Source organism: Peromyscus californicus, unplaced genomic scaffold (assembly GCF_007827085.1).
Source record: "Peromyscus californicus insignis strain IS unplaced genomic scaffold, ASM782708v3 Scaffold_8__1_contigs__length_139910024, whole genome shotgun sequence".
Classification (NCBI taxonomy): Eukaryota; Metazoa; Chordata; class Mammalia; order Rodentia; family Cricetidae; genus Peromyscus; species Peromyscus californicus.
This window is the reverse complement of record NW_026294606.1, coordinates 44,060,010-44,074,387: the sequence shown is the minus strand read 5'-3', so window position 1 is coordinate 44,074,387 and position 14,378 is coordinate 44,060,010. Positions and strand designations below refer to the sequence as shown.

Here is a 14,378-nt window from a genome sequence, read left to right as displayed (position 1 = left end):
GCTAATAGGGAGAAGCAGGAACAGAGTTCCCCGGGAATACACAACAGCGGTCCAGACAAGGAGGCTGCCATCTTGGGCTTGTAAGTGGGCTTCGAGGGAAAGGCTGCCAATAGTCAACCTTCTAATGCCCTGTGAGTAAGACTGACAGGATCCTGCACTTTGGTGGGCCCTGATTCCTGAGGAGCAGAATATGCTTGAAGTCTCAAATCTAAATGTAGGAAAAGTGTTTTTAGACCTGTGACACCTCTATGTGATGGTGGATTCTTAAACTAGTGCTTGGAGCTGGGCCTCTGGGGTGAAACCATGCCTCCTTTACCAGCTCCCTGTGATGCCAACAAAAGCACGTGGCAGACCCCCTCCCAGTGCTCTCCTCTTGAAGCTCACACACATTGCTGTAGTCTCACTATTCACCCACTTTCTAGGAACACATTTGCATGGCTCTGGGCCGGCTGAAAATACCAAGTGTTAGATGTAAAATGAACATTTAACATAAAAAATGATCCTCTAAAACAGCTGGTAAATCAGTATCTTGTCCTCTTAATTATAAATGCATAGAGAGCTTTCTTTATGCTGTGTAAATATCCAGTTGGGTAGTGATTTAAGGAGACCCAGAATTTTTTTTACAACGGGTCCAGAGAGCCATTGTTATCCATCAGTCCCTGGATAGAGCAGCTACTCAGAGGAAGAGGAAGGAGCAGGGAGGGAGACCCACGGAAACTATCAAACTATCACACTAATGCTGCCTCACTGGAGCTCAGAGGCTCTGGTGGAAGATGCCAAGAAAAGCTGCAGAGTTCCAAAGAGTGCTTCCTCTTCTTTGAAGAAGGCTTTATATATCTCTGTCTCTCCCTTCCTCCCTCCCTCTTTCCCTCACTCCCTCCCTCCTTTTCCTTGGGAAGAGCTGCTCATTTTATTAGTGGCCATTTGTTTATCTTCTTCATTTACGCAACCTATTGGGATCAACATAAAAATATCCCAGCTCTCTGTGGAGCCTTTGGCAGTTCCCAGAAGGTTTTCACAGACATACTTTTATTTCACTGTATTGATCTTCATTTTTTGTTTCATAAAACTATAATTCATGTTCTCATTTATAATAAAAGAGTACAACCCCCATAAATCTCCCAAATTTGAGGGAAGTATTACAGACCCATGAGTTTTCAAGAATCCTATGTATAAGGTAAGACAGTGACCCTAGTATATATGAAGACCCTTCAGACGTGAAGATCCAGAGTCATATGTCACAGGTGTGCTGCCATACACCTTCTCACTGCCCTTTTTAAATAGACAATGCATTGAGGACATAGAGGTCTAACACAGATCTTAATAGGTCTTATTAGTAAAATAAAATAAAATAAAAAAAAGCCTGGAGCCAGATATTGTGGTGAAAGCTGAAAGATCAGAGAAGCAGAACAAGCCACAGCCAACTTCATCTTGCCAACTCCTCAGCTGATCCTGATTCCATGAATCCACAGACTGAAAGCCTTGGAGTCCTCACCTCTGAGGGTCTCAGTTGAACTGCTGCTTAGTTCCTATCTCCTCACACCTTATATACTGTTCTTCATCCAGCCATGTCACTTCCTGGGATTGAAGGCATGTGTGCTTTCCAAGCAAAGGCATGAGATCTCAAGTGCTGGGATTGAAGACATGTGCCACCACTGCCTGACTCTGTTCCCAGTGTGGCCTTGAACTCACAGAGATCCAGATCGATCTCTGCCTCCCGAGTGATAGGATTAAGGGTGTGTGCCACCAATGTCAGGCCTCTATGTCTAATCTAGTGGCTGACTCTGTCCTCTGATCTCCAGATAAGTTTGTTAGGGTACACAATATATCACCACATAGGGGAGGCTTACAGTATAGTAATGTGGACACTGAAATGTGCTGGTCAGCTGTTAATTGAAATGAGAGGGAGGTAGCTGTGAGGAAACTTGAACTCTCCTGATGTTACCATTTCATACTTTCAAACATCCCAGCTCTCTTCAGCTGAAAGTTAGCAGAGTTGAGCATGTTCACTGCCTCAGATCCAGGTGAAGTAGGGAAATGGAAATCAGCACTTTTGTTACTAATCCCTTTGTTTTTGCCATTCTTGTTTGACAGAAGTTTTAGGTCAGTAACAGTACTCTAGCATTAACCCTATTGCTCAGAGTAATAGCTCAGACTGAGGCTCCAAAAGGTTAATGACTTGCTGGTATGTGAAGACACTGAATTTTAAACTCAGGCCCTGAAAGGGCATGCCATACCATTTTCATCCAGGACTACATTAGCTCTAACAGGTAATCCATAAACATCTGCCAGTTAGGACCACTTCCTGGCTTCGCTATGGTAACAGCTCTGGAGGAAGACAGCAAGACCGTTAGAACTTGTTCCTGAGGAGGCAGATGTGGGGGCTGAGTCCTTGTTGAGAGCAGAGGCTGAAAGCCTGTCCAGGTCATCATGTGATGTGCAGTGAGGCATTTGACACCTGAGGCCTCTTTTCCTAGACGCACTCTAGTCATCTCCAGGTCCACAAACAGTTTTCCTGTATTTACACTTGGTACTTAAAACTGAAGGCACAGTCAGTTTAAAGAAATCAACAACTTCTTTCTTTCTTGTCCCTTTTTTGGGAGGAGGGCACAAATTTCTTTTTCACTCACATTATCTAACCTCCCTTTGTTTTTCCTGAGATGGTCTTTAAACTTGAAAGAAGCTTTTGAGACCAAATGGATTTTTTCCTTTACAGAGTAGTTCAGTTTGATCTTACCGCCACATTGAAGTGACTCAGGTGGCCTGGGCCCACCAGCCATCGCTTCCTGGATCCCTTCAGTTCATCTGTACCTTGTGTTACTATGAGTTACAGTCATGATTTTAATGTCTTCTTAAACTGAAGAGTAGACCTTCACGTTTAGCTTTCCCATTTTTTTTTCTCTCTACACTTAGTCATCTTCGGCAATAATCCAACAAGAGCAGAGTGTTCCAAGTAGAATTGAAGTCCCATGACACCAGTGACTTAAAAGACGAGGCTGGAAGTGAGGAATGTCGTGGGGCTTGGAAGCCAGCTAGCTGGCAGCCTTTTACATCCTAAGGACAAGCACCTGTAAAGTGAAGAAGGCAAAGCCAGCAAATCCCAGTGTTCAGAGCCTTTTCAACTAAAAACTGCAGAACCTTGGCAGTTTTTCTGGCACATTCCCCAGAGCAGCTGTTTCTAAGGAACCATAGTGATTTCTCTGATGTGTGGTTCTTTATTGCTCTGTGAGACTGCAGTTTTCCTTTTACTTGGGATTATTATCGATGGCGATGTGCTATAGAGGAATGAGAAAAAAATAGGGAGCAAACCTAAGGTCTCATGTTGGTTGTCAGCACCTTAAGTATATTCTCGCTTCACTTAGTCATAGACTATGGATGGGTCATTGATTGTACAGTTACAGCTTGTTTCTTTGAAACAAATGATGGAGGGGAAGTGGAGAGGGGCAAGAGTGGTTGAGAGAATGAGGGAGAAATTGGTTCTTAGGTGTGGAGAATCTGGGAAAAATGGAAGGACCTTCCATTCAGAAGAAGAAATTCTGAAAAGGTAATACTGTTCCTTCTGAGAAATGTCCTTAAGTATTTTTTGAGATAGAAACTAGTGGTGTGAAGTTGAGAAAAGGCAGTAGTCTATCTTGATGGAGTTCTTAGAACCAGAAGCATCACTAAGCAGGGTTGATAACAGTGTGTCCCTAGTCTCCAGGTGGTGGGGTTTCATTAGGACAAAGCTGTTTCAGTTCGATCATAGGCCTGTCCCTTTAATACGATAGTCACTCTGAGAAGCCAGATCCCACTGCCTGAAAGCTCTCCCTGGGGCAGTTAAGTCTACTGTGCTATGACTTTACAGCTCCTAATTTACCTGTCCTGTCCTGGTACCTGGCTCCTTCGTGTTCCTGTCAAGTAGCCCAGTCCAGACTAAATCATGTGGTGGAGAACTTCCACCACCTCCTGAATGGCAACAAAAGTCCGATGTTTTCCCTTGTTTGGGGATTTTTCATGGCTTTCCTCTGCCCCCAACCCCGTCTCATGCATTTAAGGGAAACCTCTTCTTCCCTTCGAGACTCCATTCATGTCATTGTCCCTAAAATAATGAATTGTCCTTTCTACTAGTGTTTCCATTGTAGCTCGTGTGGTCGCGATGCCCTTTTCCTTAATGAAGTCCATTTCTGTGTCAGCTCCATACATGTCTTACCTCTTCTCGAAACTCTGTTCAACAGTTCAAACTGATTTTCATTTCTGAAAGTGACATCAGAGGGAAACGAGCACAGAAAGGAGGATGCTCGCACAGCAGTGTGCTGTTTGTCTTCCTTCGCTGGCCTCCCCTGGTGGCCCAAAACTATCGCAGATGTTGACTCAAAAAGACTGATGTTGTCAGTGGACTCTCATTTTCTGATAACTGCCTTACGAGCACCATGTCAGTGACATTAGAATTGTTTCATATTTTTCTGGTTTAGAGCTTTGGGTTTTGATTGATTGGGCAGAAAGCATCACTGTAGTTTTCCTCCTCATGGGTTCTTGACTCTTGAGAACTGAAAATGTGCCTAGCAGATGCTTTCTGTGAGCAGGTTGCTTAGAAAATGCGGTCCTTGGGGAAGAGGCCTTAGGCCTTAGGCTTTGCTGTCTTCTCTGCAACCTGTGGCTGTGCCAATTCCAAGGGCTGTGCCCTCGAGTGAGCATGTCACCGTGCTTCCTGAGCCCTACACCAGAAGAGCTGAAACTGAGGCCAATAGCCTCACGTAATTGCTAAACAATTTTCAGAAAGTTTGCCAGCATCACTATTATGTAGATAACTTTCTTGGTGTTTTGTTTTTCTTTTTCCTGTATGCTATATGATTTCTGTTTAAAAAAATGACTTTTTAATAAAAACAAAAAATGTTGCATTTCTAATAGAATCTGACAGGGAAGTTAAATGTAAGCAGTGTGGTACACACCTAAAACCTAGCATTTGGGTGGTTGGGTTAGGAGGATTCCTGTGTAGTGAGATACATTTTCATAAAAACAATGAAAAAGGAGGAGGAGAGGCCCTCTACAAGTTGTATGAAAGTGAACACAAGAATATTAAAACCATGCAGTCTTTATTGTCACAACTAAACACTTGAAGCCACAGGGACCAGAACTGTAATCATCAGTCCTGAATGTGCCCCATCATGTAACTGGGGGCAGCCTCTAGCTAGATTCACCCAGAGCTGATGTTCTGGTACTTTGACATTGTGTGTGGTTGCCATGAAGGACTGTGGTTGCTTGCCCGCACTCCCATTCCCAGTGGTGTGAATTTACACTTGTGGAAGAAAATCACACGTCTAGATTTAGAACTGGGAGTGACGTCACTGTGAAGAAGGCCAAGGGGCACCAGAGCACTTACAGTGACACACAAGCACAGGTAGTCACAGGCTTCTCTGTACACTTCTCATGTACACCTGCTGCCTCGCTCATGACGGACCCAGTGCATTTGTCAGAGGTTAGATGGGTTAATTAAATGAGTAGATGGCTTTGGAATGACAAGTTTTCCATCCTGTGCAAAGATCTGAAGGTTGGACTCCATGAGTCATTCAAGAACCAAAATGCCAGGAAACAATCCCACGCAAAGTGCAAAGGCCTGTGAGATAACAGTAGAATTTTAGTGCAGGGTCTTTTCAGGACGTTGGGATTTACTTGATTTTACTAATACCACAATGTGGTCATAAAAACAAATAGATTGCCAAGAATAATGCCTGGCTCACTTGACAGTGTTTGCCAGGCAAGAGAACCAGTAAGTGCCTCTGACATTTTCTGATTCCTCAGTTAGACACTCCTGATACTTAAGTTTTTAAATGATCTTTCCTTTTTAACCATGTACATTAGATTCTGCTTCGGGAAGGCTGCAAGAAAATCCTCGTAGCTGACTCTTTGTCATTACTGAAGAAAATGCACCGAACTCAAATGAAAGGTGTTCTGGTCGATGGTGGGTAAAGCTGAAAGAACCTTCAGAACCATGTACCATGTTTTCCAGAGAGGCCAAGCAAACAGAAATGTGCTTAACCTGCAGTGTGTGTGTTTTCTTACAGAAGAGAATATCTGTGAATCGTGCCTCTCTCCCATCCTCCCAACAGGTAAGTGCTTACAGGGGAAATCATTTCCCAAATCTGTTCATGATGGGTGGGATTAAGATTTTGAAATTAGCTAATTAGAGTGCCTGTCAAATTATGTGACTTTACATTTGAGGAAGGATTTCAGCCCCTTCCCTGCTTCTGTGAGTGCTGATGCTTCTGACAGCAGAGCAGGGGTGTGTCAGCTTCTGGGGGTTTTGCAGGAACCCACAGTGCTGACCATGCCATAGGGCTCAGAGTTCCAGGGAGTGTGGGCCTGAATGCCAGTACTTCCAATAAGGTGATGCTGCTGGATCTGGCTAGGGCCCCTGCTTTGAGATTCTTCAAAAGAAGAGCAAAGCCAAGTGAAAACCTAACTGTCTACATTTTCAGTTCTATGGGGAAAGACCCTCCTGGGTATCTGGGAAGCAGTTGATGAGTGACTGCATCTTCACTGGAGTTCTAGGCACCCAGACCATCGCCCACCTTGGTGGAAACAGTACTCAGCATCAAATCTGACCGACTCACTGAAAAGTAGACGTTCCTGTCCCTGTTTCAGGTCCCGGTTCCACTGCCTGGGGGTCTCCTAAACAGTTCAAGCTAATCAACTGTCTCACTTATCTAGAGGGCCTGGTCCAGTTCCATGGGGGCTCCTCAGATATTGGTTCACAGTTCATGTGTTTCCACTAGTTTGGCTATTTGTCCCTGTGCTTTTTCCAATCTTCATACATAAGAAAATGTTCATTAAAGGATCATTCCGGCATAAGAAAAGGAAACTCATAGTTTGAAAGTAGAAATCAAAACATAGTTGCAAGGATACTGTTATATACAAATTCAGCATGGAAAAGCACAGAGCTGTCACTGCTCAGTTACGTGGTATTAGGAAGCATTCCATAGCACAGGAGCACAGGAATCATTTCACACAATCATGGTTCCCGAGGGAGCAGGTCTGGGTTTTAAGTGCTTTCTGTAAACCATGGTGCTTTAGGTGGCGTTTCAGTGGAAAAGGGCCATGGATGCCTCTGTAAAGTTACATCCTCAGCTTCTCCTGTGGAGGGCACTAGGTCTTATCAGAACTAATCTGGCCACACAACAGAAGCAGATGGGAGGACCAGACTAGACAGAAGTGTAGTAAAATACAGGGAGCCTGGGGTCCTGACCCAGTTCAGTCTCAGGCCTCAGTGAGAGGTCTTGGCAAAGGTAAGGTGAACTGAAACATTTTATTAAGCTACACACTTGATTTCAATATGTGGCATTGGAATTGTGGTCAGGACACAACACAGGGACACATATATTCTAGTTTTTCAAATAAACATCACCATATTTGCTGTGAAATTGTCCTGTACTGATCATTTTGTTAACTGGTGCTGAGGCCAAGCAAGTAACCTGCAAACTGTAGTTCCGAGCAAGGGCTTCTCACTCCTCACGATGTTTTTGTAAGGAAGCCGCCTCAAATGCAGCCTGTTGGTGGGAAACCCATTCAAGGCTGGCCGAACCATTTCCTGGTCTGTCTATTGCACTGAATTCTTTTATAATTAATTTAATTTTATATATCAGCCACAGATTACCCTGTCCTCCCTCCTCCCACCCCCCAGTGTTTCCCCCCAACCCACCCCCCCATTCCCACCTCCTCCAGGGCAAGGTCTCCCCTGGGGAGTCAGCCCAGTCTGGTAGATTCAATTGAGGCAGGTCCAGTCCCCTCCTCCCTAAACCAAGGCTGAGCAAAGTGTCTCAGCATAGGCCCTAGGTTCCAAAAACCCAACTCATGCACCAAGGACAGGTCCCTGTCCCACTGCCTGGGGGCCTCCTAAACAGTTCAAGCTAATCAACTGTCTCACTTCCAGAGGGCCTGATCCTTCCATGGGAGCTCCTCAGCTATTGGTTCACAGTTCATGTGTTTCCACTAGTTTGGCTATTTGTCCCTGTGTTTTTTCCAATCATGGTCTCAACATCTCTTGCTCTTATAATCCCTCCTCTCTCTCACTGATTGAACTCCTGGAGCTCCACCTTGGGCTTGGCCAGGAATCTCTGCATCTGCTTCCATCAGTCACTGGATGAGAGTTCTATCATGACAGTTAGGGTGTTCGGCCACCCGATCACCAGAGTAGGTTAGCTCACGCACTGTCTCGACCATTGCCAGTAGTCTGTAGTGGAGGTATCTTTGTGGATTTCTGGGGACCTCTCTCAGAATGGGAAAAGATCTTCACCAACCCCACATCTGACAGAGGGCTGATATCCAGAGTATTTAAAGAACTCAATAAATTAGACATTAAAATACCCAACAGTCCAATTAAAAAATGGGCTATAGAGCTAAACAGAGAATTCTCAACAGAATAAGCTCAAATGACTGAAAGACATTTAAGGAATTGCTCAACATCCTTAGTCATCAGGGAAATGCAAATCAAAACGACTCTGAGATACCATCTTACACCCATCAGAATGGCTAAGATCAAAAACACTGAAGACAGCTTATGTTGGAGAGGATGTGGAGCAAGGGGAACACTCCTCCACTGTTGGTGGGAATGCATACTTCTACTTTGGAAGTCAATATTGCACTGAATTCTTTTCTTTCTGTTCCCAATCTCTTGCAGATGCTGCTAAGCCCTTCAGTGTGGTGGTCTTCCATTGTCGACACATGTTCCACAAGGAGTGCCTACCCATGCCAAGCATGGTAAGTTGTCAGCCCAACACCTGTCAGCTGAAAAGAAACAGATCAAATTAGAGTAATCACAACTAGAATCCGTCATCCTTACAGCTCTGGCTTTCTTAATTCTAGTACACAAGACAATTGGTCCTGTACCTCCTACTGAATCCATGGGTTCTACATCCATGGATTGAACCAACCCTGCATCAGCAATATTGGAGAAAGGCTACATTGTGCTAAATGTGTAGATTTTTCCTTTCTTGTATTTATTCCTTATACAAACCATAACTGTTTATAAAGCCTTACACTGTGTTCAGTATCGTAATTAATTGGAGATGTCTTAAATATATGGGGAATATGCATAGGTTACGTGCCTTTGTATATAAAGGTGCTCTATTTCCTTTCCGTTACTTTCATAAAATACTAACAAAACCCTAGTTGGTCAGGAAGGGTTTTATTTGCTTACAAGTTATAGTCCATCATGGAGAGAGGCAGGAATGTAGAGGCACCAAAGTAGGAATGTAGAGGCAAGAACTAAAGCAGAGACCATGGAAGAACATGAATACTTTCTCGGTCAGCCTGCTTTCTTATATAACCTAGGACCATCTGCCTAGGGATAGTACTGTCTGCAGGGCTTAACCCTCCCACATCAATGATTAATGAAGGAAATGCCCTACAGACTTGCCTGCAGGCCAGTGTAATAGAGACAGTTCCTCCACTGGAGTTCTATCTTCTTTGGTGACTATAACTTGTGTCAAGTTGAGGGGGAAAAAAGTTAAGAACCTAACCAGAACAGAAGCAATTGTGGATTCTGGTATCTGAAAGTGGTCCTAGCATCCTCTTGGGGTGGTTTTCCTTTTTCTGTCATATAGATAGGTACATTGTTTACTTTCCAGATGAAGTATGCAGTATACTGTAACTAACATAAAAGTATACTCATTGGAGTGAATTCATCTAGTGACTTGATGACTACTGGGCTGTGGCCTGGGTGGTAGAAAACACTTTTAAACTAGTGGAGTTTTCTCAACCTGCTTTGTATGACATGATGCTGTTACTCCAAGCTACCCAAGGCTGGTTCTGCCGTAGTGTCCTTTTATTTTGCATTTGTGTGTGCAAGTACATAGCATGGGTTTGTACATTCATGTAGAGGTTTGTACATTCATGTACTACCTCGGATGTCATTTCTCAGGAGCTGTCCTCTTTGTAACAGGTTCTCTCACCAAGTCATCCTGGCTGGCTGACCAGTGAGCCCAGGGACCCACTTGTCCACATGTGCCAGCACTAGGTTATAAGCACATCTAGTTTGGGTTTTAACATAGGTTCTGGGACTTGAACTCAAGTCCTTGTTCTTGCTCTTTACCAGCTGAGCTATCTCCCCAGCTCTCTGGTGACCTTTGAATTGCAGAGTAACAGTAGAATGAGTCCTGTCTGAGCTAAAAAGTCTTCTCTGGAGCAAGGGATGATACTTAACCATTTTGAAGCCCTCCACCCCCTGAATGATGCTATCTATAATCATGGTTCTGGATGTGAAAGGAGACAGTGTTTTAACCCTTGCTTTTTATTTCTTTTCAGAACGCTCCTGCACAATACTGTAACATCTGTAGTGCTAAGAACCGTGGACCTGGAAGTGCCATTCTGGAGATGAAGAAGTAGCCCTGCATGTTTGCCAGCCTGCCCTTTGCCACTCTGCTCCAGGCAGCTGTTGGGCCATAGCGGCTGTGTTGACACCAGTGCCGATCAGGGCTAACCTGTGCTCTGTGTCAGTTGCCTTTCTAGACCTACCTTCCAGAAACTTCTTCCTGTAACTGATGGAGAAGTCAAGGCTATTCCCATGCTGTGAAATATTTGGATTCATAATCAATGTTTCATGATTTGTTTATTTGATTCATTTAGTTAGCAAATGAAAACCTAATTCTCAGAGTCGGAAATGACTTTGTGGCTGAGTCACACCACCAGGCCTGAGGTGCACTACTGACAGCTGCCCCAGCTCTCTGAGAACATCATTAGCTGCAGTCAGCCAAAAGCTCTGCTGAAAACAATCTGGCATTCCTGGCTTCATTGTTTATATATCATCAACTGTGGTTCGCTCCCTAATACACATTTAATAAAGCATTGAACACTGCCACTCATTGAGTGACAACGGAGAATACCATTAGCTTTATGTTTGCTACTTACATGCTGTATGTCCTGACTAGTAGAGTGTCTGGTCCTCTCAGGCACTTAATGTTTGTTGAATGAATAAATGTTGCCCTTCTCTTTGTGAAACCTTCAATGCATTGCAAGTAAACTGGTGCCCTGTAAGGAAGGGAGGTGAGTTTTGTACCGGAGGAGCTGTGGTTGATAAGTCAGGAGGAAGCCAGTGACCCTGGCAGAGCTAGGTGAGACTCTCCAGAGTGGTGTGTGTGGTGGTGGGGGAGGGGGTGTTCAAATGCCAAGGATAGGCTTGGAATGTGCCTCAGTGCCTCTGAGAATGGGCTAGGGATGTGCCTCATTGTAGCATGAATCTTAAAAGTTCTTATTAATAAAATCAAACCCAAGGCCAGTTATTGGGGTCAGTGCTGGTAGATCAGAGAGACAGAACAAGCCACAGCTAACCTCACCTGGCCACCTTCTCAGATGGTCCTGTTTCCTCAGACTGGAAGCCTCTGAGTCCTCATATCCGAATGACTCTCAGCTGAACTGTGCTGCTAGAAGCCTGGAAGCTTAACCAGCCAAATACTTAACCAGCCAAATGCTTAACCAGTCAAATGCTTCTAGTTCCTGGTCCTCATGCCTTATATATTTTTCTGCCTTCTACCACCACTCCCTGGGATTAAATGCTCGCTTTCTGGGATTAAAGGCGTGTGTCACTATGCCTCGCCATTTTCAATGTGGCCTTGAACTCACAGAGATCCAGAGGGATTTCTACCTCTGGAATGCTAGGATTAAAGGCGTGTGCTACCACTGCCTAACCTTTACGTTTAATATTGTGGCTGCTCTGTCTCTGACCCCAGATAAGTTTATTAGCATGCACAATACTTGGGGGAATACAATACCACACCTCATGCCTCCACTTTTTGTTGTTCTTAACATTTCCAATTTATTTGATTCTGCCTATCAAGTGTTACCACTTCCTTTGCTGTTTGGAGCAGGTGCATGTCCAGAAAACTTCTTGTAGAACTTATTAGCAGGAGGAACTAATTCCAACACATTGTACTTCTGAGGTCAATTACACTAAATTACTAAATAACCTTTGGACAATAATCCCTAAGTACAAAAAAAGAGGTAGTAAGATTTTTTTCATTTTAAGTAACTGAGCTGAGATGCAAGTAATAATGTGTGTTTATTCCCTTCTTCAAAACTAACCTTTAAAATCTCCAAAACAAGATTGTGTTGTAAACAGAAAACACAACCCTGCCTCCCTGGATGACTTTTCCTATTAAACAAACTGGTGGATAGTTGTACTAAAGGATAATCAATCCTTTGCATTATTTTTCACTTTATAAAGATGTAAATATAGCAAAATAGTCAAAATGGTAGTCAACTCACCTTTGTAATATGTGACCAGCCCATTCAAAACAGATCTGAAGGGCTGAGGAAACATTTGAGATGTTAAGAGCATTGGCTGCTCTTCCAGAAGACCTACATTCAATTCTCAACACCCACATGGCAGCTCACAACTGTCTGTACCTTTAGTTCCAGGGGATCTGACACCCTCTTCCAACCTTTGTAGGTGACAGACATGTGTACTACACAGACATATATCCAGCCAAAACACAAATACAGATAAAAGTAATTTAAAATATTTTAAATAAATAAAGCATGTCTGAAGCAAGTTTGGCCCACTTGTACCTAAGATTAGCACAATTGCTTGTCCTTGAGGAAAACTGTCCCCTGCCTGTGAATCAGCCGAGTTCAAAATTTTTTAGTGACAACAGTTTTGTTTTTAACCAGAATTTCCTACTAGTTGGTATTCATCCTTGAAAAGTTTTTCAGACACTCTCAGTCACTTGTGTTTGGTTGTTACAGTGCTTTAATACTATAAAACAAAGCTTTGTAGAGTCACTTCTTTCTGTGGGGCTGTTATGAGCCCTTCCATATGACCTTTAACCAGCCTGTGGCCATATAGAAAGGCTTCTTACTAGATTGCCTGTTTGCCCATGAAGAAACACAGAGGCTCAGCAACTCACCACAGGTCAAGGTGGGAGTCAGTGTAACAGCTGGATCCAGACTCAGGCAGTCTGCCTGCAGAGTGCCTGCTCTTAACCACTCCAGATCTTTTTTACGAATGTATTTACTTGACTTGGTCAGTTTTTAGAAAGCTAAACTCACTCTTCGAAGAAAAAGCTCTTGGTGATGAGGTGTCAATGGATGACAGAATCACTGGTGAATCTGAAGAGCAAGCCATAGGAAGATTCTAGAAGCAAGGAACCACATAGCCTGGCTGCCATGGCTGCCCTGAAACCACTGCCCATTTCCACCAGAGGGCGGCTGCATCCAGCAGTAAGAGTCATCATGTTGTGTAAATAAAATGTTACCTGCTTCCCAGTTCCACATAAAATTCTTAACCTTACAGAATACTGGGTAGGCACATACATACAGGAATGATGTTTCTATATGTTAAATACTGAGTCGATTTGTTGTGGTCTGTTATTAAGACCTAGGCTGTTAACACTACATTTCATAGGGTACTGAGTTTCACTTCCTATGCTTGGATTCTGCAAAAGGCTGGTTTCTACACTATGAGAAAGGGTATTTTCTTTGTGTGGCACAGAGTTGAGTATAATTAGGAACAAGAATGTGATACTAGGAAAAACAAGAAAGAATGAATGTCAGCCTGTATCAGTTCTACTAGAATCAGCCACTGTCCAGGCTCTTCCTGTGTACCCAGTCTAGGGGTTCTGAAGGCAAACATCACGCCATCGTTTTTTTTTTTTTGGTTTTTCGAGACAGGGTTTCTCTGTGTAGCTTTGCGCCTTTCCTGGAACTCACTTGGTAGTCCAGGCTGGCCTCGAACTCACAGAGATCCGCCTGGCTCTGCCTCCCGAGTGCTGGGATTAAAGGCGTGCGCCACCACCGCCCGGCCAATCACGCCATCGTTTATCCAGCCCCTTGGGAATCCTTGTGCCTCGTGCATGCAAGGATTTGCAGGCTTTGGTTTGATCTTCATAACCCATTGCAGGTAGCTACAGCCTGCTGCCTATCACTCCTGCATGGTAGCTACATGAGTTTCCTTCTGTGACGTTTTCCCTTACACTGTTGTTGTCCTCTACCACACAGTCTTCTTAGACAGTCCTCATTCACCCTGACCTTAGAACACTGGCTGTCATCTCCCTTGCCCTACATGGTGCCAAATGTCTGCCTTTGTCAGCTTCGTGGTTGTGGAGCAAATGTAGTCTCAGCTCATAAACTCAGGTGCACAGAAGATAAGTATTTTCTTGTGTATAAATTCTGATTAGTGCCATGTTCTGTTTCTTACGATGATAAATTTGAATAAATAAGGATTTCGATAGGTTCAGCAACCTCATCTCCTAGGTTGCCTCAGTTGCAAGGTTTGCGATAGAGATGGTCTTGTTGCACCCAATTATCCACAAGAGGAAGCGTACAGGCCTGAGTAGCTCCTGTCTGTTGCCATTAGCAAAGCACCATCTTTCCCACCAGCCTTCCAGCACAGGCATCTGCTGCCAACGTCT

The 14,378-nt window shown here is 43.9% G+C and overlaps 1 protein-coding gene across 1 annotated transcript in view; it reads left to right on the top strand.

The window, feature by feature from the left end:
* Vps41 (VPS41 subunit of HOPS complex) overlaps positions 1-10,978 on the top strand; it is a 164,014-nt gene extending 153,036 nt beyond the window's left edge. Inside the window, exons 26-29 of the mRNA XM_052729824.1 lie at positions 5,839-5,938; positions 6,042-6,086; positions 8,654-8,733; positions 10,279-10,978. Of these exons, the coding sequence (XP_052585784.1) occupies positions 5,839-5,938; positions 6,042-6,086; positions 8,654-8,733; positions 10,279-10,359 (306 nt within the window). The 3' untranslated portion in view covers positions 10,360-10,978. The remainder of the gene's footprint in view (positions 1-5,838; positions 5,939-6,041; positions 6,087-8,653; positions 8,734-10,278) is intronic.
* The last annotated feature ends 3,400 nt before the right edge of the window (positions 10,979-14,378 follow it).